The sequence below is a fragment of the Megascapheus bottae genome, chromosome 6, assembly GCF_031878675.1.
Source record: "Megascapheus bottae isolate mThoBot1 chromosome 6, mThoBot2.hap1, whole genome shotgun sequence".
In the NCBI taxonomy this organism is placed as follows: Eukaryota; Metazoa; Chordata; class Mammalia; order Rodentia; family Geomyidae; genus Megascapheus; species Megascapheus bottae.
The window spans coordinates 80,922,397-80,948,152 of record NC_143514.1 but is presented as its reverse complement, the minus strand read 5'-3'; the positions used below and the strand labels follow the sequence as shown (position 1 = coordinate 80,948,152).

Below are 25,756 nucleotides of genomic sequence, written 5' to 3'. Positions count from 1 at the left end.
GAGGCTCAAGCGGTAGAGCTCTAGCCTTGACAAAGTCCAAGGACAGTGCTCAGGCCTTGAGCTCAAGCCCAGGACTGGCAAAAAAAAAAAAAAAAAAAAAAAAACTATGTCTATAGAGTATATAGCCTGTCATAGATTTTTATGGCTTTTTCTATGTATGTGGTACTGAGGAATCAAACCCAGGCCTTCACGTATGCTAAGCAAGCACTCTACCACGAGGCCAAACTCCTGGCCCCTCTTTTTGTGTGTGTGTACCTACCCTGGGGCTTGAACTTAGGGCTTAGCCTAGCTCAAGACTAGTGCTCTACCACCTAAGCCACAGCTCCATTTCTTGCTTTCTTGGCAGCTAATTGTAGATAAGAGTCTCATGGACTTCCTGCCAGGGCTGGCTTTGACTCGCAATGCTCAGATCTCAGCCCCTTGAGTTGTTAGGATCACAGATGTGAGCTGAGTACCTTTTAGCACTGGCGTGGTACCAGTCCTGAGAGTCCCCGGTGTGAACACACATGTGCACATGCACATGACTTAGAAAAGACTTTGAGCAGAGCCTGGGATGATGTGGGGAGCTGGCCAACCAGGTTTCTGAGGAAGAATACCTCAGGTGGAGGAAACAGCAGGAGAAAGGCCCTGAGGCAGGGACATGTCTTTTGTTTGACCAAAGGTGACAAACTGTCCCAGTTCATCCAGAACCAAGAGGATTCTCAGGATATAGGTCTTAAAAGTAGAGGTAAGTCTCATGGACTCTTCTACCTGGCTGGCTTCAAACCATGATCCTCAGATCTCAGCCTCCTCAGTAGGGAGGATCATAGGTATGAGCTACCAGTGCCTGGCTCTGCCCAAGGTCTTGTTGTTTTGTTCCTGGTGGGGAGCTTGCATATGCTAGACAGGTACTTTACTACTCTCTCCCAGACCTCTATATTAGTCTTTGTTTCTTTTGTCTTGTTGAGACAGCGTTTTTTTTTTTGTTTTGTTTTGTTTTTTTTGCCAGTCCTAGTGCATGAACTCAGGGCTTGAGCACTGTCCTTGGGCTTTCTCAAGGCTAGAGCTCTACCACTTGAGCTTAGCACCACTTCTGCCTTTTTCCTGTGTATGTGGTACCTAGGAATTGAACCCTGGTCTTCGTGTATGCTAGGCAAGCACTCTGCCACTAGACCAAACTCCCGGCCCCAGACAGCATCTTAATATGTAGTCTAGGCTGGTTCTCAAATGTGTAATTCTGCCAGGCACTGATGGCTCACGCCTGTAATCCTAGCTACTCAGGAGGCTGAGATCTCAGGATCATAGTTCAAAGCCTAGCTAGTAAAGTCTATATGACTCCCCCAAGTACTGAGGCTTAAACTCAGGTCCTGGACAATTTTTTTTTTTTTGCTATTATCTTTACTGTGGGACAAGTGGTAGTGCTAGTCTTTTTTTTTTCCAGTCCTGGGACTTGAACTCAGGGCCTGGGTACTGTCCCTGAGCTTCTTTGGTTCAAGGCTAGCACTCTACCATCCCTGAGCTTCTTTTGCTCAAGGCTAGCACTCTACCATGTGAGCCATAACACCACTTCCAGCCTTTTCTGTATACGTATTACTGAGGAAACAAACCCAGAGATTCATACATGCTAGGCAAGCACTCTACCTAAGCCACATACATTCCCAGGCAATATTGTTAGTCTTGAGCACAAAAGGTCAGGAACGGTGCCCAGGCTATGAGTTTAGACCTTAGGATCTGTACATGTGTACACACACACACACACACACACACACACACACACACACACACACGCGGGAAGACTAATAAGAAAGAGAAAAGCTTTATGTGTGCTGTGCTCTCACTGGCTTCCACCCTCAGAAGTTCTAGAAGCATGATGTCAGATCCTTCAACTGCCCACACCCCTCTGCTAAGAGCTATGGCATTGCAGTAGATGAAGAGATACCCCATGCAGGTCCATGAAGACGACAACCACACATAGCGGGCATACACAGGGCCAAAATGTTCACTGCTGGCAGAACAATTCGTTGTTTGATGGCATTCTAGACATAGCCATTAAGATGCAAAACATGGGGCTGGGAGTTTGGCCTAGTGGTAGAGGGCTTGCCTAGCATGCACGAAGACCCAGGTTCGATTCCTCGGTACCACATACATAGAAAAAAGCTGGAAGTGGTGCTGAGGCTCAAGTGGTAGAGCTCTAGCCTTGAGAAAGTCCAAGGACAGTGCTCAGGCCCTGAGCCCAAGCCTAGGACTGGCAAAAAAAAAAAAAATGCAAAATACTCACATTTCTCCCACCCAGCAATGCCATCTTCCTTCCTTCCTTCCTACCTTCCCTCCTTCTTTCCTTCCTTTCTTTTTTTGTCAGTCCTCTGGCTTGAACTCAGGGCCTGGGCACTGTCCTTGGGCTTTCTTCAAGGCTAGAGCTCTACCACTTGACAGCACCACTTCCAGCTTTTCTATGTATGTGGTACCAAGGAATGGAACCTGGGTCTTCATGCATGCTTAGTAAGCACTCTACCACTAGGCCACACTCCTGGCCTGTAATGGCCACTTTTCTTCTCTTTTCTTTTTTTTTTTGTGGGTTGTAGGGATTGGACTCTGGGCCGGGCACTCTCCCTAAGCTCTTCAACTCAAGGCTACCTCCCTACCTCTGGAGCCACAGTGCCACTTCTGGTTTTTTGTTTCATTTTATTTTGTTTTGTTTTGTTTTCCCCTAATGGTTAATTGGAGATTAACCATAGACTTCAGCACCTAGGCTGGCTTTGAACCTCGATCCTCAGATCTCAGTCTCCTGAGTAGCTAGGATTACAGGTATGAGCCACCATACCCAGCATGCAATGCTGCTTTTCTAGGGAGGTATTCTGCAAATATTCTCAAAGGTGCAGGGTGATAGATATAAGGGTGTTGGTAATGGCATCAGTTACAAGAGGAAAGACAGGAGACACCCAGAAGTCCATCCCAGAAGGTCAGTTCTAAAGTGCTGGTATGTCTAAGCGAGGTGCCAGAGGCTCACACTTGTAATCCTAGCTACAGGAGGCTGAAATCTGAGGATTAAGGCTCACAGCCAGCCTGGACAGTAAAGTCTGTGACCTTTATTTCCAACTGGCCACCAAAAAATCTGGAAGTAGAGCTATGGCTCAAGTGGTAGTGCTCCAGCCTTGAGTGAAAAAGCTAAGGGAAAGCACCCACGTCCTGAGTTCAAATCCTAGTACTGGGACAGAGAGAGACAGAGAGAGACTAGGTTCAGTGGTAAGACAACTTTGAAGCTGGCACCCACATTTTGTCAAGACTGAGTTCACCTTTTACCTTTGGAGGGACAGCTCTGCCCAGCCCTCCGGCCACAAGGCCATTCCACAGGGTCTCCTTCCTCCTGCCCCGCTGCTCACCTGCTCTAAGGGGTCCCCCAAGCCTGTGCCCCGGTCTGATGTTTCTCCAGCTGCATCTGCCTGCTGAGGAAATCCCCAGAGCTCTGGGCACTGCCAGTGGGCATCTCAGGTGCAGGTCCCTGGGCGCTGTGTATTTCACCTTTGGTCCACACTACCTTCTTCCTGCTTTTTCCCCCCTTGGATTTTCTAGTCCTGAGGTCCTGCTTGCTCCAAGAACAGGCGACGTCTTCACAGAGCTGGCTCCCTCTGAAGGCCTTCTTCTCTGTCCTGGAGACCCAGACACTGTCCCGAGGAGGAATGCCTGGAAACAGGGGGGCTCCCCCTGGCTGGGAAGAGACAGGCATAGCACGAGACCAAATAAATGCCAAAGCATTTGGAAAACTCCAAAGTGAGTGTGCTGAGAGCCATGGAGGCTTCAGGCTGGTTACCATAGCAACCCTAGGCTTCCCAGCCCTGCTCCTCATTTGCTCAGCACAGCTTTATTTGCCCATTCCCAAGGCTTTGCTTACTCAGCTCCTGGCATTTTCAGCTGAGCCCCTCATCCCCAGGCCTCAGGCCAGCTCCAATCCGCCTGTACCCCTGTTTGCCCTACAGAGCTCACTCTTATGCTGGCAAAGCCTCCAGAATAGTTAACTTAGCAAGGCCCTTCAGAAGAGGCCTAGTAGGTCATGTGGGCATCCCCCTCTGCACGAATGGCCCCCTTATTTGTTTTAGCCACTGTTGGGGCCCTGGCTTGTTGGCCAAGTCTCATTCTCCCTACCAGCACAACCTAGGAGGAAGATAGCCAGGCCAAGGGCTCACTGGCTAAGGCCATTATTACCATCACAGGCCCCAGGTTTGGTTGGTATTCTGTTGTTTGCTGTTTTAGAACCTTTCCACTATCTGGGCACCCCTTCCCTCCCCCGCTTCGTTCTCCTAATAGACCCTCAGAGGCAGGCCAGACTATAGCATGTCTCCTCACTGCCCAGACAGGGAGATTAAAACAGACCTGGAAATGAAGCCCAGGCATTGCTGGAGGCCTTCCAAGCTTCCCTGGCTCTGCACCCCAAATTCATCAACCCTTTTTGAAGACTATTTCTTACCCCAACTGCTTTCTGCCATGGTTTCTTTACACCCAGTCATTATTCCATGTATAGCGTGGGAAAGCTGACATTATGTAACTTGAATGTATGAATAGGATGGGAACTATGGAGGAGATTGAGTGATATTACTCATAACCTGAAATGTAGAATTGAAACGCTGCTGCATAGCTACTTTAAAAAGTTGGTCTGGGAGTTTGGCCTAGTGGTAGAGTGCTTGCCTAGCATGCCCAAAGATCCAGGTTTGATTCCTCGGTACCACATACATAGAAAAAAGTTGCAAGTGGTGCTGTGGCTCAAGTGGTAGAGCTCTAGCCTTGAGAAAACCCAAAGACAGTGCTCAGGCTTTGAACCCAAGCCTAGGACTGGCAATAAATAAATAAATAAAATTAAAAGTCATAGCTGGAAATGTGGCTTAGTAGTAGAGTACATGGCTAGAACGCATAAAGCCCTGGGTTCAATTCCTTAGTGCCATGTAAACAGAGAAGGCCGGAAGTGGCACTGTGGCTCAAATGGTAGCGTGCTAGCCTTGAACAAAAAATAAATATACACATGTACACATATAAAGAGTTATTGCCTAGAATAATATGATTTATTTTATATACTACAATTATAGCACAATTCAGGTTCTCAATGATTCCTTTTTAGTGTGTGGGCCCTGAACTCAGGGCCTGGGCACTAAACTCAAGACCTTGGAGCTTTTTTGCTCAAGGCTAGTGCTTTATTACTTGAACCTGAGCTACACTTCCAGCCTTTTGGTGGTTAAATGGAGACAAATCTCATACATTTTCCTGCCAGGGCTAGCTCTGAATGGTGATCCTCAGATCTCAGCCTCCTGAGTAGCTAAGATTATAGGTATGAGCCACCTTCACCTGACTGAAAAAAAAAAGATTTATGTTGAGACAGGGACTTAAACTAAATATCTGGCACTGGCTTTCATTGCTTGACTGGCATTCTACTATCTGAACCACACCTTTGGTTCCTTGAAAAATCTTTGAATGATCAGACATAGGTAATGGAATAGGAGCCATACATTAGGCCATGGTTCAGTAGCACACATAATCACATACACAAGGAAGAACATCACGCATGAGAGCCTGCTTCCGTGATAAGCAATGGGCTGGGATTAGACTTTTTTTTTTTTTGCCAGTCCAGGGGCTTGAACTTAGGGCGTGGGCACTATCCTTGGGTTTTCTCAAGGCTAGCAATCTACCACTTGAGCCACAGTGCCACTTCCAGCTTTTTCTGTGTATGTGGTACTAAGGAATTGAACCCAGAGCTTTATGCATGCTAGGCAACACTCTACCCCAGCCCTAAATTAGAACTTTAAAGCAATATAGTTTTTCCCAGCAGTAGCTTTCACTAGTGGTCAGATATGCTGCCCTGAGCTTAGATCTTTGGCAACAAGAGCAAACTCAAGGTGAATGGCCTGGAGGCAGGACAGCTGCACAGGGCGGGTTCACACATTTAATGTGTGCATCGTCCCAGAACTTCTGAATGTTGAGTTCACACACTCAGAAACAACCGTTTTGGTAAAGAAGACTTTATCGGGAAATCCTCAGCAAAGACACAGGGTAGGTCAGGTGTGGTTATGCATGCGTTCAGTCCCAACACTCAGGCAGCTGAAGCAGAGCAGGAAGACAGCTGCTGTCACCTACACAGCCTGAGGCCAAGTCTCATCTCCTTCTTCCTCCTGAGAATCACCTGCAGACATTTAGGACTGGTACTATGGCTACTCCAACGGGCTCAGCCTAGATCCTGGGTTTGGGCCCCCAACACACCGTCTAGTTAAGCTCACCACTCTGCCGTCCACAGCCATCGAATCAGTATCAACAGCGCCCCCTAGTGGCGGCACCGTTCCTTTACTGATGCAGGCTCACGAGGCTCAGTATTTTAAAAGCTGAAGGCTCCTGGCTGAAATCCTACTTGCTCAGGGGCTGAGATACTGAGGACAATGGTCCAAAGGCAGCCTGGGCAGGAAAGGCCAAGAGATTCCATCTCCTTTTAGACTTCAAAAAACCGCAAGTGGCTCTGTGGCTCAAAGTGCTAGAGCAAAAATGCTCAGAGACAGTGAGTAGGCCTTGAGTCCAAGCCCCACAACTGACCTCTCTCCCCACCAAAAAAAAAGGCTAAAGGCAGGTGGGTTCTTGCCAACACTCAGGGCTGAAGTCTAAGGAGTGAGTGCAGTTCAAATAAAAGCTAAAGACCAGCATCCAGATTCTGAGCTCAAGCCCAAGGACAACCCCCCAAAACAAACAAACTAAAAACTAAAGGTAATCCTGGATTTAAATAAGTGTTTGGGTTGGGAAAGTGGCTTAGTGGTAGATTACCTACCATGAATAAAGCCCTAGATTTTATTTCTCGGTACCACATACACAGAAAACACTGGAAATGGCACTGAGGCTCAAGTGGTAGAGCACTAGCTTTGAGAAAGTCCAAGGACAGTGTCCAGGCCCTGAGTTCAAGCCCCAGGACTGGCAAAAAAAACATGTGAAGGCATAGCTCAAGTGCTAAAGTGTTTGCCTAGCAAGTGCAAGGCCCTATGTTTAAACCTCAGTGCTGACAAAGAGAGTGGGGGTTAAGGGCCTAACTCAGGAGTAGAGCATGTCCTCGGCATGTCCTTAGTATTTATTATTGTGAAATGCAAGGTCACCATTGAAATGCCTGGCAGATCTGTGTGTGGTAGCTGATGCCCACCATGAGGGCGCCTGGGTGACTGAGCTGGGGCTGCAGGACCTCTTAGTTCAGGGCCAGCCTAGGCAACACAGAGGAACCTGTTCCAGCCCCCACCAGAAGTAAAACAGAAAAATGACAAGAACTAAATTTAAGACTACTGAATTAAGTGGTGCCTAGCCAGGCATTTGTGGCTCACATCTGTAATCCTAGCTATTCAAGAGGGGGAGATCTGACTACTGTGGTGCAAAGCCAGCCAGGCAGGAAAGTCCATGAGGCTCCCACCTCAACCACCCCCAAAAAGCCTCACATAGAACTGTGCAAGCCGAAATGGTCTTGAACAAAAAAAGCCTAGGGACAATGCCCAGGCCCAGAGTTCAAGTCCCAGGCCCCACCTCGCTCACCCCTGCACACATACACACAAAGTGGAGCACCGAGAGCTCGGGGGATCTTCAACACGCCGAGGGCTCTGCTCAGGACTGAGATCGAGGAAGATGCAACGGTTCAGTTACATAAAGATAGCTCAGCGCCACACAGACCAGGAAGCCTTTTTTGTGTGTGTGCTGGTACTGCGGCTGGAATTCAGGGCCTCCTCTCTCATTTGGCTTCTACCCTCCCAGTTGGCACTCTACTGAGTCATGCCTTCAGTCCAGCATTTTGCTGGAGATTAAGAGTCTTGCAGAGGCAAGGCGTTTGGGTTTGGCCTGGTGGTAGAGTGTAAGTCTTGCAGATTTTTCTGCCCAGATTGGCTTTAGACTTTACTTCTTGTGGGTTATTTGACCATAAGAGTCTCACAGACATTCCTATCTCACTGCTCAAATGCAGAAATGAGAACCTGGCCTGACGATCCTTGGTTCCCAAACTATTTAAATCTTGAAAAGACTGAAGCATCACCACCAGGAGAACCGTGCTGCCAGGGCCACCTGTCCACCTGTTATTTGTGACCCACGCTTGGATCCAGCTGCTCCGAGGAGTGAGCCAAGCTGTCCCAAAAGTTGACTGAATGTAGGTCCAGATGGCCAGGTTTCCACTTCCACCCCATGGCAGTGTCTTTGGCCCTAGGCGAGAAGGTAACCTGGGCAAATCAGGATTTAAAGAGTCCCAGGATGAATGGCTTCTTTAATATAAACCCACAGCATTAAAAAGAAAAAATAGGTAGAGAGGTTAGCCGAGTGATAGAGTGCTCGACTAACAGCATGAAGATCCGGGTTCAACTCCTCAGTACCACATACATAGGAAAAAAGCTGGAAGTGGTGCTGAGGCTCATAGGTAGAGCTCTAGCCTTGAGAAAACCCAAGGACAGAGCTCAGACCCTGAGCTCAAGCCCAGGACTGGCAACAACAACAATAATAATAGCAAAAAGATAAAATAACGAGGGCTTTGTGCTCCACACTTGTATCTGTTAAAGCTTGATAAAATGTACCAACATTTGGTCATATGACCAGAAGGCCGATGGTGCCAAGCGTGCAGGTCAGAACACCCCAGCACCCCGTGGCTCCAAGAGGCATGGCCCACCCCTGCCTGCCCAGTCCACACACAGCTCTGGTGGGCACACATCAGATTCTGCAGACCAGCCTGTCACAATTCTTGATATGTTTTTGTGGCCCATTTCCCTGTTTTTATCCTTCTCAAATAACCAGGACTTTGAAGAACTTTTTGAGAGATTAATCCTATTCTCCCAGCTTTAATGGTACAAAAATGTTTCCACATGCCTACGATCTGTTTAGAAACCACACCAGACAACAAACATAATAACCCATACAAAAGATCGGGCAAGTTTATACTCCAGCTAAACTAAGGGGAAAGTAGAAAAGATTAATCACACAAAGCACTGACAAGTTACATGAACACTGTCCATAAGAGTCCCAAGTTTTCTGACTGAGGCTGGAGAGGACGCTTTCCGGTAGAAGTCTCTCCCCTTGTTGAAACTTCACTTTATTTTCTGGTAAAATCTGGGATCTATCTGCATTCCCTCTGCTTCTGTGACTGTTCTTACTCCAATTCTCTCCGAGGCGCCAGGAAGGTTGAAATTGTAGTCTGTTGTGATGTATGGGATGGTGCCTTCCAGGCCCCGCTGAAACACAAACACATGGAGTTTGTCCAGCCCTGGGGAGCAGGTAGCGAGGGGACTGGGCGTCTTGCTCCAATTTGAGACTATTTTTTTCTCACAAGGGAAACTTGGGAGGAAGCAGCCAGCCACTCCCCCCTCTTCCTAAGCCCTCTCCACAAACACCAAACACCAGCAGAGGGTGGGTGTACTGCAGAGCCTCTTTCTCCCAGGTCTTCCCCGACAAACGAGGCCGCCGGGCCTTGCATTGCAGGGGCAGCCTTGGGGACGTCTACCACTCTGGCTCGAGGGAAGGCCCTGCCCTGGGCACCTGCCAAATGCTGCAGGACTCCTGGCCTCAGCCAGGAGCCTGGGGCCATCCTCAAACTCTAGCTTACATCTCACCAAGCTGCCCTACCACAAAGTTCCCATTTCCGGGGCACGGGGCCTGTCTGCTGGGACTGGAGTGGAGGCGGAGGCTCCACAGGGCTGTCACAAGTGGCTCACCTGGGAACAGAAGATGCAAGGTGGAATGTTGACGGAGCCAACGAGCAGACAATTCACAGTCTTTAACTCTTCTGGGGGCACGGGGGTGATGATGTGATATACCCGCTTCTCCATGTCAACACCTCTACAGAGTCCTTCAAGACACAAGAGCCAATCAGCCTCCCACAGCCAGCGAGTGACATCAACAGTCTGTGTTGCTTTGAGAACACGAAGTATCACTGAGACCATCTGCAGGGTTTCCTGAGCTCTGATGACAAGGCCTGACTAAAAAGGACCCAAGAGGGAGGCGCACACATCCAGCTCTAGGGTCTACCACATGACACACTCTGGAAATGCTTTGAGAAGGAGCAGTGCACAAACCTAACAAATGCATTCGTTCATTTAGTGTTTATTGTGCGGTACTGGTGCCTGGGTACTGTCCCTGAGCTTTTTCACTCAAGGGTGACACTGTACCACTTGAACCACAGCTACTCTTCTGGCTCTTGGGTGGGTAACTGAAGTTAAGTCTCATGGTCAGGCGCCTGTGGTTCACACCTGGAATCGTCACTACTCAGGAGGCTGAGATCCGAGGACTGCGCTTTCAAGTCAGCCTGGGCTGGTCTACGAGACTCTTCTGTCAAATTAGCTTCCAAAAAAGCTGCAAGTGGAGCTGCGGCTCAAGTAGTTAGCACGCTAGCCTTGAGCAAAAGAAGCACAGGTACAGTACCCAAGCCTTGAGTTCAGACCCCCAGGATAGACACACCCAGCCTTTTCTGCCCAGTCTGGCTTTGAACTGGATCCTCAGATTTCACCCTCCTGAGGATCTCGGATTATAAGTGTGAACCACCAGTGCCCAGCAAAGTGTGCATTTAATTGTTTAGATTTTGCTACCTTGGGGTTACTCAGTTTTAGACGCCTTCCCAATGTCATTACCCTCAGAGTTAAGAGCGCCCCCAAGAGGCCCGGTGGGTCCCCACCCTGCGCCCCGAGCCAGTGCAGCATGCCTGCTTTCACATCACCTGACTGTCAGGGCCGACAGGCCAGCAGAGGTACGAAACCTAACGTGCATTCACCGAGGCACCAGACCTGCCAATGGCCAGCTGTGGAAACACAGGCAAGGGGATGAGGGACAGGAGCCTGGCTCCAGGGAGAGGTAGGGATGTAGTGGCAGGGGACCCTCACACCTCACAGCAGGTGTCCACGAGTAAGCTGGGCTGGAAGAATAGTGCCAGAGCAAACAGCACCAACAATGGAAGAGGCCACCTCTCCAGCAGAGACAGACATAGAGTTGGGAGAAAGCAGGTCCTGCAGGTCCAGGGACAGGTTTAAGACAGAACTCACCAAACCCCACACAGTCACAAATGGGCGTCTGGGCCAGCAGGATGGGGCCCCTGGTGTAGCCACTGATATCATCCATGATCCTGCAAAGGCCGACCCAGCTGGCATTCACCGCGTACAGCACATGGGTGGGGGCGACATCTGAATGCGTGATCCGGAGAGCAACTGAGTTAAAAGGGACCTGAAGAATAAATACTTTGTGTTTTGAAAGATCCTTCTTCCCTTCCTCCAATCTTCCCTCTTTTGTGCCAGTACTGGAGGAGCTTGAACTCAGGACTCTCATACTCTCATTTTTTTGCTCAAGACTGGCACTTTACCACTTGAAGCATACCTCCAATCCAGGCTAAAAATTTTTACTGTTTAATTGGAGAAGAGTCTTGTGGTTTTTGTCTGCTTAGGCTGGCTTTGAACCCAGATCCTCAGATCTCAGTCTCCTGAGTAGCTAGGATTAGAGGCGTGAGCCACCAGCACTTGGCCCTCTCTGTTTTGGAGAGGCTCCTGACTAGGTCCCAAGAATGGGATTACAGGCATATGCTACCAGGCCAGCTTGGCTGAAAAGCCCAACTTTAATTACCACCAACTGACTAGCCAGTGACGTAAAGCAAGGCCTACAAAACCACTACCAAAAAGAATGAAAACACCAGGGCTTGGTTGTGGCTGCAGCTTTAATACAGAGACCCTAAGAGGCCACACACTTTTTGTACACCAGCAATGCTTGCTATAAATCACAACTGGATGGCCAGGTGCCAGTGTACACACCTGTAATCCTAGCTACTCAAGAGGCTGAGATCTGAGGATCATGATTTAAAGCCAGCCCAGGCTCCAATTAACCACTGGAAAACCACTTGAGCTGTGGCTCAAGTGGTAGAGCATTAGCCTTGAGCCAAAGAGCTCAGGGGCAGTGCCCAGGCCCAGAGTTCAAGTCCAAGGACCAATTTAAAAAATTAAAAAAAAAAAAAAAAAAAAGGCCTGGAGTTTAGTGGCATAAGGCTTGCCTAGCACACACGAAAACCCAGGTTCGACTCCTCAGTACCACATACATAGAAAAAAGTTGAAAATGGCACTGAGGCTCAAGTGGTAGAGCTCTAGCCTTGAGAAAGTCCAAGGAAAGCTCAGGCCCTGAGTTCAAGCCCTGGACTGGCAAAAAAAAAAGAAAAAAAGAATATGAAACACTGTTCACCAAGTCTCCTGAGGTAAGGACTTTCTGAATTAAAAAGGCCTCCATTCATTTCCTAATGAGGAGTTAAGAAAGATGGCCAGAGCCAGAGCCAGGTGTTGCTCACACCTGTAATCCCAGCTACTCTGGAGGCTGATATCTGGGCATCCTGATCCAAAGGTATCAAGAGACACAAACTCTACACTCTTACCTGCAATTAAACAGCAAAAAATCTGGCTTGGGGGCATGTCTTAAGTGGTAGAGCAAGAATACAAGGCCTAGGTTCAAACCCTGAACTAGACAAAAGATGGATAGGGCTCAGGGGTACAGCTCATGCCTGCCAGGCAGGGGGCCCCGGATGTCATCCCCAGCACCAAAAAAAAAAGTGAAAAGAAATACTGCCCACATTCCTGGGGGACCAGGGAAGTGACTAACACTACCACTCTTTCGGTAATTTCAAATTTTAGAGGTAGACAAGTAGTTATTTATTTATTTAGTCAGTCATGGGACTTGAACTCGGCCTGGGCACTGTCCCTGAGCTCTTCAGCTCAAGGCTACCTCCTTACCCCTGGAGCCACAGCTCCACTTCCAGTTTTCTAGTGGTTAACTGGAGATGAGAGTCTCACGGTTTTTAGTGCCCTGGCTGGTTTTGAATCGTGATCCACAGATCTCAGCCTCCTGAGTAGTTAGTATTACAGGCGTGAGCCATCACACCCAGTTTAGATAGGTAATTATACATATATTAGGTTTCGGGAATAAATGTCAAGCCAAAAAAAGGAGATTTAAAGTTCAGAGTATTTCCTAAAAACCAATGACCATGATGAGTGCTAGGGCACACCTCTAATCCTAGCTAGCTACTCAGGAGGCGGTGACCTAAGGATATCAATTCCAAGCTAGATCAGGCAGAAAAGTGCCTGAAACCTTAACCAAACAACAACCGGAAGTGACCCTGGGGTTGAAAGTGGTAGAATGCTAGCCTTGAGCAAAAAAAGCTCAGGGGGGCCAGGAGTTTGGTCTAGTGGTAGAGTGCTTGCCTAGCATGCATGAAGACCCGGGTTCAATTTCTTGGTACCACATACATAGAAAAAAAAGCCAGAAGTGGTGCTGAGGCTCAAGTGGTAGAAAGTCCAAGGACAGTGCTCAGGCCCTGAGCTCAAGCCCAGGACTGGCAAAAAACAAAAACAAAACAAAACAACAACAAAAACCTCAGGGATAGCATCCAGGCCCTGAGTTTAGGACCTAGGAAGAGAGAAAGAGAGAGAAAGGGGGAGGGGAAAGGAAGCACACAGAACCACATCTGTGGGCTGCCTAGATCTGAATGCCAACTCTGCTGTTCGGCTTCTCTATACCTTTGTTTATCCATCCATCGAATGGGGCTCATTATAGAAGCCACGGCACAGGGGAGGACTGAACAGGAAACCGTTACAATGGGCAGTCAGAGCCATCAGAAGATGGAAGACAAGCCTCTTACCTGATAGGGTGTGAGACTGGGCAAGAAGCTTGGTGGTTTGGGCTCTGAAGGCATCAGCAGGCTGAGATAACCTAATACAGCCAACCCTCGAAGAACTCTATTATGTGATTCTCTGAAAAGCAAATCAAAAGGGTATGAATACAGTCACCCGCTCACAAAGACCCTTCCTTCCACCTCACTTCCCAAGGACGGGAATCTTACAGATGCGCGACCGTGACATCCTGACAACATAATTAGCAATTTGATAACTTACTTACCTATTTCTTACAATTTTACAAAATGTAAACTCTGAATAAACATAAAATAGCTTATATCCATTCAAGAAAATGGGACTGTCTTTCTCTTCGTCAGTCAATTCCAAATTATCTCCAAATTCCGAGAATTCGAAACACCGATTTCTGTGTTTGGACTTGCTTTTTGTGTACAGGCCATCTGTCTCCTCCACATACTCTGGGGTGAGGATCGGCACGTTTTTGACATGGGCCGCAGTGAACTGAACCACGTGGGTGGGAGCCAGCAGCCGGATAAGGTCGATGAGCAGCAAGAGCCCATCATCTGTGAGGAAAGAGAGGACAGAAAGGTCAGCACACAAGAGCTGATGGCCCCAACACAAGCCCAAGAGCACACTTGTCCCAGGCCAGGAACTGAGCCATTAGATGTCGAAGAAACTGGACTCTTATCATCAGAATATACAATCATCCCAATAACAAAAAACACCATATAATTTGTTGTGTTTTCTTTGTTGTTTTTTTTTTTTTGCCAGTCCTGGCCCTGGCTTGAACTCAGGGCCTAAGCATTGTCCTTAGGCTTTCTCAAGGCCAGAGCTCTACCACATGAGCCACAGCACTTCTGGCTTTTTTTTTTTTATGCATGTGGTACCAAGGAATTGAACCTGGGTCTTCATGCCTGCTAGGCAGGCACTCTACCACTCAGCCAAACTCCCAGTCCCTATAATTTGATAAAAGGTCCATCTCAGCTGTGTATTGGTGGCTCACACTTGTAATCCTAACTACTACTGAGAAGCGGAGATCTGAAGATCGCAGTTCAAAGGCATCCTGGGCTTTCAGTCTATGAGACTCTTCTCTCTCACTTAAACTACCAAAAAAAGGTCAGAAGTGGTTTTATGCTTCAAAGTGACAGGGCATTAGCCTCCAGCAAAAACCCAGGTCAGTGTCCAAGCTGAATTTAAACACAATGCCTGGCACATGGGCACGTGTATGCGCGCACACACATACACACACAAACACACGAAACCAAGCTGAGTGGACATACTTGTCATCTCTTTCAGAGACAAAGAAGAAGCTGGGGATTGTACCGCACGGCATAACCCCAGTTATGCTATGAAGTACCGGCAGCAGGCCTCAGGAGCGGAGCCAGCCAAGTCAGAAAAACTCTGAAAAATTAAGAGGTGGACCTGGATGCTGAGGGCTCATGCCTGAGATCTGAGGATTGTGGTTCAAATCCAGTCCAGGCAATTATATCCAATTAACCTTCCATTAATCTTCACTCAGAACTAGAGGCATGGCTCAAAAAGGCACAAGATCTGGCTCAAGGGTAGGGCAGTAGCCTTGAGCTAAAGAGCTCAGGGACAGCACCCAGGCTGAGGTCAAGCCCTAAGACCCACACACACACAAAAGGTACAAGATCCAAGAAATGGAAACAAAACAAGGTACAGGAAAGCTAAGAACTGACATTTCCTGCCTATAATAGCAGCACTTAGGAGGCTGATATCTGAGAATCATAATTCCAAGGGATTAGAACTTGAAAGTCTGTGAGAGTCTTATCTCTAACTACCCAAAGGCCAGAAGTGAAGGTATGGCTTAAGTGGTAGTGTGCTAGCCTTGAATGAAAAGGTTAAGGAATAGTGCCCAGACCCCAAATTCAAGCCCCAAGACCAGTGCACACACATGTATGCACACATCTGAAAAAAGCTACAAGACACTGAATGTTTTCAGCAGAAAGAAATGGTAAAGACAGCCAGGCGAGGTGGCTCATGCCTGTAATCATAGCTACTCAGGAGGCTGAGATCTGAGGATTGTGGTTCAAAGCCAGCCTGGGTACTAAAGACTATGAGACTCTTATCTCCAATTAACCACTAGAAAATTGGAAGTGGTGCTGTAGCTCTAGGGGTAGGGTGGTAGCCTTGAGCTGAAATGCTCAGAGACAATGTCCAGGCCCAGAGTTCAAGCCCTACGAGTGACAAAAAAGAAAGAAAAGGTAAAGGGGACAGGTGGTGGATGCCTACAATCCGAGCACTTGGGAGGACCAGGAGCTCGAGGCCAGCCTGGCATATACATAAGGTTCCACGTCAGTCTCAGCTACAGTAACACCGTCTCAAAGTACGAGATAAGACAGACATGGTCATGCTCACTTGAACATGGTAGTGCATGTGTACTCATCTGTCACACGGCCCACAGATTCCTATGACTCCAGCTGACTGCCCCTTGCCTGCAGCATAAATACACGGCCTTACTCACCTACCACCCAGCCCATTGTGTTGATGATCAGCGGTGACTCTCTCTTGTAAGAGCTGAACACATACTTTATTATCTCAATGTAGTTCTCACAGTTGTTTCTACAAGAAGGTTTCCCAAAATACACCATCTTCTGTGGGGTCCTCTGGTGGGTAAAGGGCGGTCCTGGAAGACAGAGGTTAGGGTAACTCAGTGGAGCGGGGGCATAGCACAGAGGTAGAGCATTGTTCTGGCCTGTATGAACCCTGTCCAACCACAGCAGCCTGCACATGCTCACAATGCACGTGTGCGCGTGCGCGCGCGCACACGCACACACGCACACACGCACACACACACACACGTACACATTCCAGACATATTAGACTTCACCAAAACAAAATTTCTTCTGTATATCACAACACACTTCTGAGACAACAAAAAGATGATCTAGAAAATGCCTGGAAATATTTGTGGATCATATACTTAGATAAGGGATTCATGTGCAGGATATAGATCTAGGAACATAGTTCAAGTGACAGACTGCTTGCCTAGCAAGCTCAAAGCTCTGAATCAATCTCCAGTACTATAAAAACAAACTACAAAGGACCAGGAGTTCGGCCTAGTGGTAGAGTGCTTGCAGAGCATGTACGAAGATCCAGGTCCAGTTCCTCAGTATCACACACATAGAAAAAGCCAGATGGGGCCGGGAGTGTGGCCTAGTGGTAGAATTCTTGCCTAGCATGCACGAAGACCCAGGTTTAATTCCTCAGTACCACATACATAGAAAAAAGCCAGAAGTGGTGCTGAGGCTCCAGTGATAGAGCTGAGAAAGTCCAAGGACAGGGCTCAGGCCCTGAGCTCAAGCTCAAGTGGTAGAGCTCTAGCCTTGGGAAAACCCAAGGATAGTGCTCAGGCTCTGAGTTCAAGCTCCAGGACAGCCCCCCCCCCCAAAAAAAAATTACAGGTGTGGTAGTTCATTACTGTAATCCCAGACAATGGGAAAATGGGGGACCCGAAGAGGCTGTCTCAAAAATAAAATAAAGAGGTGTTGGGATTTGGCCTACTGGTAGAGTGCTTGCCTAGCATGCACGAAGACTCAGGTTCAATTCCTCGGTACCACATACATAGAAAAAGCAGGAAGTGGTGCTGTGGCTTAAGTGGTAGAGCTCTAGCCTTGAGAAAGTCCAAGGACAGTGCTCAGGCCCTGAGTTCAAGTTCCAGGACTGGATAAATAAATAAATAGTTGGGAATGTAGCTTAGGCCAGGAGTTTGGCCCAGTGGTAGAGTGCTTGCCTAGAAGACACGAAGCCCTGAGTTTGATTCCTCAGTACCATAAAAATAGAAAAAACTGGAAGTGGCACTGTGGCTCAAGTGGTAGAATGCTAGCCTTGAGCAAAAGAAGCTCAGGGATAGTGCCCAGGCCCTGAGTTCAAGATCCAGGACTGGCAAAATAAAAATTAAAATAAAAACAAAAGGGGTCAAAAAGGTGCTAGTTTACTATGTACAGGCATGGGCTCAATTCCCATCACTAAAATAAATTTAAAAAAACAAAAGAAGATATATTATAATAACTCCTAAACTTCATGAAAATAAAAACCCAGCCAGGCATCAGTGGCTGAAGCCTATATAATCATAGCTACTTAGAAGACAGACAATCACAGTTCAAAGCCAACCTGAGCAGGAACATTGTGAGACCCTCAACATCAAATAGTAGAGCACCAGTCTTAGACAAAAGCACAGAGATAATGCCTAGGCCAACCCAGTATATTCTCTCTCTCTCTCTCTCTCTCTCTCTCTCTCTCTCTCTCACTCACACACACACACACACACACACACACACACACACACACAAGTTTGCAGGTGCATGTCCACTTCTCACATTTTACTCATATACTGACATTTTAGCATCTTTATTTTTGAATTTTATAAAACAAGACATTTAGTAAATATACCATACATACCCAGAACTGGTTCTGTAATATTCAGTAAGGAAATGCAGCCAGGAGGAGTAAACTCTGTCTGCCCCAGATCACATTCCAAGTAGTCAACACAGGGAATACTGAAAATCGTTGTTTTGTTTTTAAAGAGAGAGTTTTAAATATCATTATTTAGTAAACAGAGAAATCACACGGATAGCAATCACAATGTTATGTTGTTTACTTTATGCTGATGAATGGTAGTTAACCAACAGTTTTATAGTTCCACTTTTTTGCACAAGCAAAACCAACCCTGTGCGGCGTTCGAGGCAGATGGCCCTCCTTCATTAACATGTGCACAGCCAGGGTCACCTTCAGAACACCACACTCAATCTGGTACAGGGGGCTCACGCCTATAACCCCAGCTAATCACACCTATGACTGAGATCTAACAACTGAGGTTCAAACCACTCGAGGCACACAAATCCTTGAGACACTTCTAATTAACTGGTAAAAAGCCAGAAGTGAAAATGTGGCTCCACTGGTAGACTGTTAGCCATAAGTAGAAAAAAAAAAGACTGCATAGCCTTGAGTTCAAACTCCAGTGCCAACACCAAAACAACTAAGTCACAGCAAGCAGGAACACCAGTGGCTCCTGCTATAATTCTAGCTTCTCAGAATGCTGAGACCTGGAGGAATTTGGACAATGCCAGCCTGGGAAGAAAAGTCTGGGAAACGCCATCTCCAAAATAACCAGCAAAAAAGCCCAGAGTAGCCAGGCACTGATGGCTCATGCCTATAATCCTAGCTACTCAGGAGGCTGAGATCTGAGGATCAAAGTTCAAAGCCAGCCCGGGCCCAAAAGGACCTGAGACTCTTATCTTCAATTAACCTCTAGAAAACAGGAAATGGGGCTTGGCTCAAGGGTAGGGCAGTAGCCTTGAGCTGAAGAGCTTAGGGACAGTGCCTAGGCTGAGTTCAAGTACCACAACCCACAAAAAGCTAAGAGACAGCACTCAGGCTAAGTTCAAGCCTCAGTATTGGCATGCATATGTGTGCACACAGGCACAAACCTAATAATATGCCAAAATGACAACAAAAAGACTCTTACCTTTTTAACAACTTGTTAATCAGGAATTTATTGAAAGTTGACTTTCCAACATCCTGAGCTCCACAAACCAGGACAACCATACAGTCGTCCATTTCTTCTGCGGGCAGAACGAACATTGACCTGAAATCAACCACTGTCCTCAGGGCTTTAAAGATGGTTTGGGGCTACTGTCAAGTTGATGGGAATATAGTACATACCCCTAGCAACATTGACCAGCTCCTCAAGTGCCGAACGGACACTCTCAGTTAAGGTAAGTTTTCTTCTCTGCTTCTCCTTTCTGATGCCAACAGATCTCAAAGCTAAAGATTCAGAGTTGATCTGGACTGGACCACTCTGGGGAAAAACAAAACAAAACAAAACAAAAAAACAGCCCAACAATTTAAATTTTAAGGTTTTCTTTATAACAACAACAAAAGTGTGACTTGTTTGTAGATAAACTAATCACAAAGGGTATATTTGGTCCTTCCCTCAAGTGTGAAACTCTTCAGCAAGTCCCATCAACTCTACTCTGAAGCCATCTATGTCTGCTTCCACAGTTCACAGTTCCTCCAAGCTATCACTCCTGCAGAAGGTTCTAGAGAAAAAGAGATGGCACGGAGACTTAAATATGCCATTCACTAAGCAAGGGGTTATACCCTGGTGCCCACACTGAAGGGGTAGGAGGAAGATGTTTGAGGCATTCTAGTAAGACTTGGCCAAAAAATCTGCTAGCCAGGCATCAGTAGCTCACACCTGTAATCCTAGCTATCCAGGAGGCTAAAACCTAGAGGCATTATGGTTTGAAGCCACCCCGGGCAGAAAACTCAAGGTGGCAAGAGGTAGAGCACCAACCATGAGCAAGAAATCAAGAGTGTGCCAGGTCCTGAGGTTCAAATCCTGGTAGCAGTACCAAAAGAGAGGGGGGGGGGGAGGAAGGAGAGGGGGGAGGGGGAGGGAGGGCGGCAGAGAAGGAGAGGGAGGGAGAGAGAAGGAGAGCGAGTAAAACATAAAACAGAAACAGGGGTCAGGAGTTTGGCCTAGTGGTAGAGTGCTTGCCTACCATGCACGAAGACCCCGGTTCAATTCCTCAGTACCACACACATAGAAAAAGCCAGAAGTGGTGCTGTGGCTCAAGTGGTAGAGCTCTAGCCTTGAGAAAGCCTAAGGACAACCATGAATGATGGCTTACACCTGTAATCTGAGCTATTCAGGAGGCTAAGATCTGAGGATTGAGGTACAAAGCCAGCCCAGGCAATACAAAGCAGAGAGACTCTTATCTCCAGTTATTCACTAGAACATGGGAAATGGAGCTATGGCTCAAGGATAGGGCAGTAGCCTTGAGCTGAAGAGCTCAGGGACAGTGCCCAGGCCAGAGTTCAAGCCCCATGACCCACAAAAAAAAAAGAAAGAAAGGAAGCAAGCAAGCAAGCAAGCAAGCAAGTCCGCCCAAGGACAGTGCAAGCCTGGGGGGTGGAGAGGGCAGGGAGTTAAAGAGAGTTAAAGGGCTCTCTTCACTGATGCAGACTTCCAAGCTCTTCCCTGAACTCCACACTCACCGTTTACTGACGGTTGGTGTCTCCCAGGGGAAGTCTACCGGGCCACAACAAACCTGCTTGGCTCCGTGCATCCACCCCAATCCCCCTCTGTGATTCTCCTTCACATCTGCTGTCTATTAATGCTGAAGATCACACACACACACACACACACACACACACACACACACACACACACACACACACACACACACACACACACACACACACACTGTACTGGCTAGGGAAGTCATTTACAGCAGCGGAACGTGCTTCAGAAAACTAGGAACTTATTGGCAAAAGAAAAATGGAAGTAGCTGGGTGCAGTGGCTCATGTCTGTCGTCCTAGCTACTCAGGAGACTGAGATCTGAGGATCACAATTCAAAGCCAGGGCACTAAAGATCCTGAGACTCATCTCCAATTATACACTGGAAAAGTGGAAGTGGTGCTATGGCTTAAGGGGTAGGGCAGTAGCCTTGAGATGAAGAGCTCAGGGACAGTGCCAGGCCCAGAGTTCAAGGCCCACAACTAATGGGGGGGGAGAAAAAATAGAATTGTAAGTATATTGACAGTATTTACTCACTGCTTACAGAAAATCGAGATAACCATTAACTAAGTTCAGTGGCTTTGTTTGAATTTTGCCAACCTTAAAATGAAGCAGTGGGCTTGTTTTTCAATGGCATTAGAACTAAGGACCTCTCACTTGCTAGGCAGATTATCTGATTACCACCAAGCCACATGCTCTACCCAGGACTTGTTTTGAGATAAGATCTCACAACAGAGTTCAAGCTAGACTCTTAACTCATCCTCCTGCCTCTGCCTCCCAAGTGCTGCAATTATAGGCACCCACTGCCAGAAACAGTAGCTTTTTTTATTTTTTTTTTGTCAGTCTTGGGGCTTGAACTTGGGGCCTGGGCACTGACTCTGAGATCTTTTGTCTTGTCTTTTCTGATAGTGGGAATCAAACCCAGGATGTTGCACTTAGGAGGCAAGCATTGGCCACTGAGCTACATCCCAGCCCTTGGAGCTCTTGCTCGAGGCTAACACTATTACTTGGAGCCACAGTGCCACTTCCAGTTTTCTGGTGGTTAACTGGAGAGGCTTTGAACCATAATCCTCAGATCTCAACCTCCTAAGCAGTTAAGGTTACAGGCGTGAGCTATAGGCACCCAGCAGTGACTTCTGTTGGGTGAATAAAACTGAGGAAGGGGAAGTGGCGCTGGGGCTCAGGGGTAGGGCGGTGTCCTTGAGCTGAAGAGCTCAGGGACAGCGCCCAGGCCTAGGCTTCAAGCCCTAAGACTGAAAAAAAATAAATAAATAAAACTGACGGGCCTGGGAGTGTGGCCTAGTGGTAGAGTGCTCGTCTACCATGCACAAAGACCAGAAATGGTGCTGTGGCTCAAGCGGCAGAGTGCCAGCCTTGAGGAAAAAAAGCCCAAGGACAGTGCTCAGGCCCTGATGAGTTCAAGCCCCAGAACTGGCCAAAAAAAAAAAAAAATTGAGGAAGGGGAGAAGAGATTGTCCATGATGTACCTTTCTATACAGACTATTTTTTTTTCTTTTATTATTTTTATTTTGTGTGGAACTGAGGAATCGAACCCAGGGCCTCATGTATGCTAGGCAAGCACTCTACCACTAAGCCACATCCCCACCCACCCCCATCTGTTTTTGTTGTTGTATGTACACATACTAAGGCTTGAATTCAGGGTCAGGGTATTCTCTCTAAGCTCTTATGCTCAAGGAGATGCTCTATCACGTGAGCCACAGCTCCACTACTGGCTTTTTTGCTGGTTAAATGAAGATAAAGAGTCTCACACACCTGCCAGGGCTGGCTTAAAAATCAAGACCCTCAGATCTCACCTCTTGAACAGCTGGGATTATAAGCATGAGCCTCTGGCACTTGGCCAGACTATTTCTCAACTATGGACCTATCCCACTAACAAGACAGACTGATTCAAAGAGAACATTTTATAGAACAATTTGGTTTGACTGTTTGGATGCAAGTAGTTAGCAAAACTGAATGAAACTGATTTTACCTCTTGCATGAAAACACAAGATAAACCTGGATAGCTGGTAATGAAGTTTACAGTGGAGTTTTTCAGTTGTTCTAGCATCACAAGGGAACATAGAGGAGAAAAATTCTTTATCGACCAAGATCTGTCCTCTGCAAAGAGAAAAATAAATCATCTCAGACGTAGCAACTTTACTAAATTTTATGCTGTTCAGGGCTCTTAGCTCCTCTGCTAAAAGGTAAACTGAGAGTAACTAATTATGTTCTAGTCTTCTTCAGTAGACCACTTTGTACAGTAACAGTGACTTTTTTTCCACATTTTGTTTGAGAAGTTATTTCATACAACATTCATGGCTGCAGAAAATAGTACTAAAAATAATAGTACTTTAATGCCATTGGACCCTGTGTGTCTGAGTAAGTACAGAAGTCCTGGAATCAAGTTCTGAGCACAATGTCTAAACCACAATATGTATTTAAATACTATCGGCCTCAATACAGTAAGTTATCTGCAAACAACTTAGTTCTTTTCCTTACCGAGGGTAAGACGAGATCTGAGCAAAACCCGGAATTCCCTTCTTATCTCTTTCATGCTTTTCTGAGGTGTGGAGTAATGAACTGAGGTGATATTCATGAAAGAGTGTGTAAAGGTAGAGAAGAGATCTTGAGGAGGCTGGCCTTGGCGGATGGTATAACCAAATACCTCCACCTCGCCATAGAGGCAAGTCAGACGACAAGTCCCACCAAAAGTAAACTCCTAGCAGGGATTAAAAGGAAAAAAAAAAAAAAGGAAGAAATAACATTACAGAACTTGGTGCCAAACACTGAAATGTAAGCTGCTATTCAAATATCTAAAAACGGATCAATTTCTAGGGGCAGATAACACTGGACTAGGTAACCAGCACACATCCTTCACTTTTCTTTTTTCATGCCAGTCCTGGGGCTTGAACTCAGGGCCTGAGTGCTGCCCTGAGCTTTTATGCTTAAAGCTGGTACTCTACCACTTAAGCCACAGCTCTACTTATGGCTTTTTGTTGCTGTTGTTGTTGTTAATTGGAGATAAGTGTCTCAGGGACTTAATCTAAGCTAGTTTCAAACAGTGATCCTGATATCTTAACCCAGATAGCTACGATCACAGGCACCAAGGTCCTTTCCATTTTTAGTGGATACAAGGTCTTGAACTCAGGGCTTTGACTGCTTGCTGGGATGTTACTTCTTAAGCCAGGCCTCCAAACGTTTTTTGTGGGCTGGAATCTCTCAGACTTGGGATGGCTTTGAATCACTTTCGTCAGCTCTCAGGCTCCTGAGTAGCTAGGATTACAGGTGTAGCCACCATTGCCCAGCCAAACACTCTTTTTGGAGGGAAAGTCATGGGATTTGAACTCAGGTCCTGGGCTCTTTTGCTCAAGGTGAATAATCTGCCACTTTGCACCACAGCTCCACTTCTGGTTTTTCAGGCTAATTGGAGATAGGAGCTTCCTGGGGACTTTTCTGCTCTGTCTGGCTTTGAACTGCCATCCTGAGATCATTCAGCCTCCTGAGTGGCAAGGATTACAGGCATGAGGCTGTGAAGCAATACACATTTTTACCCTAAGATCATATCCCAAGGCAGCATCAGAGCAAGCCTGTACTTGAAGAAGTTGTTCGAGCCAGTAGTAGCCTAAGGAGGCTAAGAATGTAGGATTCAGGCCTGCCCCTGCAGAAAATATTCTGCAAGAGTCTTATCTCCAAAACAACTACTAAAAACAGAGTCACTGGTGGCTCATTCCTGCAGTCCTACCTACTCCGGGGGAGCTGAGACCCAAGGACTGAGATCCCAGCCAATCCAGGGACGCAAATTCCAAATAACCATTCAAAAGGTCAACGTGGAGGTGTGACTCAGGTCAAAAAGGCTGAGGGCAGGAAGTCCCGAATTCAAGCCCCAGTATCGACACGCACACACGCGCTAGAGACGTGGTTCAAGGGGCAGACAGAGCACCCGCCTACTCGGCTTACGCCTTAAATCAAACCTCGTCTGCCACCCGTCCTCACCTAGGGGCCAGGCTTGTCAAGTCCCTCCGTTTCCTTGGCTTTCCCTTCTCCCCGGCAGTCAAGCTGCCCGAGTTCGACCCCTGGCTCTGCCTCTCGCTAAGGGGCAACGCCCGGCCAGTCCCGGCCCGAGCCTGCCTCCGGGTCTGCCCGCCACCCAGCGCCGGCTGCGCCCCGGGCCCGCGGACCCCGCGCGCACCGCCTACCTCCTCCACCGACAGCAGCAGCAGCGCGCAGCCCGGGCCCACCTGCCGCACCAGCGGGCCCCGGCGCTTCTTCCGTTTGGCCCGCGGGGACAGCGGGCCGGGGAAGCGGACGCTGGGCGCGGCGGGGAGCAGAGCGCTGATCGGGAAGGGGAGCGGGGCCAAGGGCCGGCTGAGGGGCGGGTCGCGCGCTGGGCTGGGGGACGCGGCCTGGGGCCTCGGGGCCGCCGCGGCCTTGAGATTCTTCCGGGCCGCCCCGATCCTGGGCTTCTCCCCGGCCGCGCCGACCTCGGGCTTCTCCCCGGCCGCGCCGGCCCGCACGCCCGCGTGGGCCGCCTGGGCCTGCAGCAGCCTCCGCCGACGCCGGTGCCGCTCACACCGGCCTGGGGCCCGGAGTCGGAGGCGATCGCGGCGGCAGAGCACCAGCTTGGGCCGGATCTTGTAGATTTTGGACCACACGGAGCGGTAGAGCGCCCGGTTGAAACGCCTCTCTGCGTCCGCCATGCTGAGCCACAGACGCCGGCCCAGGAGAATCTCGCGAGACTGTCAAGGGCACATCTCGCTCTGCCCCGCGGCCTGTGAGCGGCAGGCGCCCTCTGGTGTTAGCCTCCGGAAGCACGCCGGAGACTCCGGCCCGGAGCAGGCTCCCGAATGCCTACCCTGTCCACCCAGCCCCGCCCCGAGCCCTGGCCACGCCCTGGCCCCGCCCCGGACCCGCCCCGAGCCCTGGCCACGCCCCGGGCCCCGGCCCCGCCCCGAGCCCTGGCCCCGCCCCGGCCCCCAGCCACGCCCCGGCACCCGGCCACGCCCCTAGACTGCACAGTATTTACATTATGCAAAAGTCCTACCCCAGACAGCTGGATGGGGAAAGCCAGAAACCCTAGGTTAGGCCACAGAGGCCCCGCTCCGGAAATCC

General features: G+C 48.3%; 1 protein-coding gene across 2 annotated transcripts; it reads right to left on the bottom strand.

Annotated features, from left to right (window-relative positions):
• Positions 1–8,761: 8,761 nt before the first annotated feature.
• Nol9 (nucleolar protein 9) lies at positions 8,762–25,354 on the bottom strand. Of its 2 annotated transcripts, none has more exons than XM_090335939.1 (12): positions 24,844–25,354; positions 23,147–23,366; positions 22,638–22,765; positions 19,287–19,422; positions 19,090–19,186; positions 18,024–18,121; positions 16,087–16,248; positions 13,867–14,164; positions 13,610–13,721; positions 10,986–11,163; positions 9,666–9,799; positions 8,762–9,185 (listed from the first exon to the last, which is right to left on the bottom strand). In XM_090335939.1, exons 1-12 carry the CDS (start codon positions 25,342–25,344, stop codon positions 9,042–9,044), a joined length of 2,208 nt encoding a protein of 735 aa, XP_090192065.1. In that variant the 5' UTR covers positions 25,345–25,354; the 3' UTR covers positions 8,762–9,041. The 2 variants fall into 2 exon arrangements, with proteins under 2 accessions (XP_090192065.1, XP_090192066.1); XM_090335940.1 differs by having other exon boundaries at positions 19,090–19,183.
• Between the last annotated feature and the right edge of the window lie 402 nt (positions 25,355–25,756).

Excerpts from the sequence above, each read along its gene's own strand:
- Nol9 (XM_090335939.1), bottom strand. The coding sequence starts at position 25,344 with ATGGCGGACGCAGAGAGGCGTTTCAACCGGGCGCTCTACCGCTCCGTG. Across the intron at positions 22,766-23,146 it reads CAGATCTCGTCTTACCCTCG|AGGACAGATCTTGGTCGATA; the intron begins GTAAGGAAAAGA and ends TTCTCTTTGCAG. Across the intron at positions 14,165-16,086 it reads CACAATGGGCTGGGTGGTAG|ATGATGGGCTCTTGCTGCTC; the intron begins GTGAGTAAGGCC and ends CTTTCCTCACAG.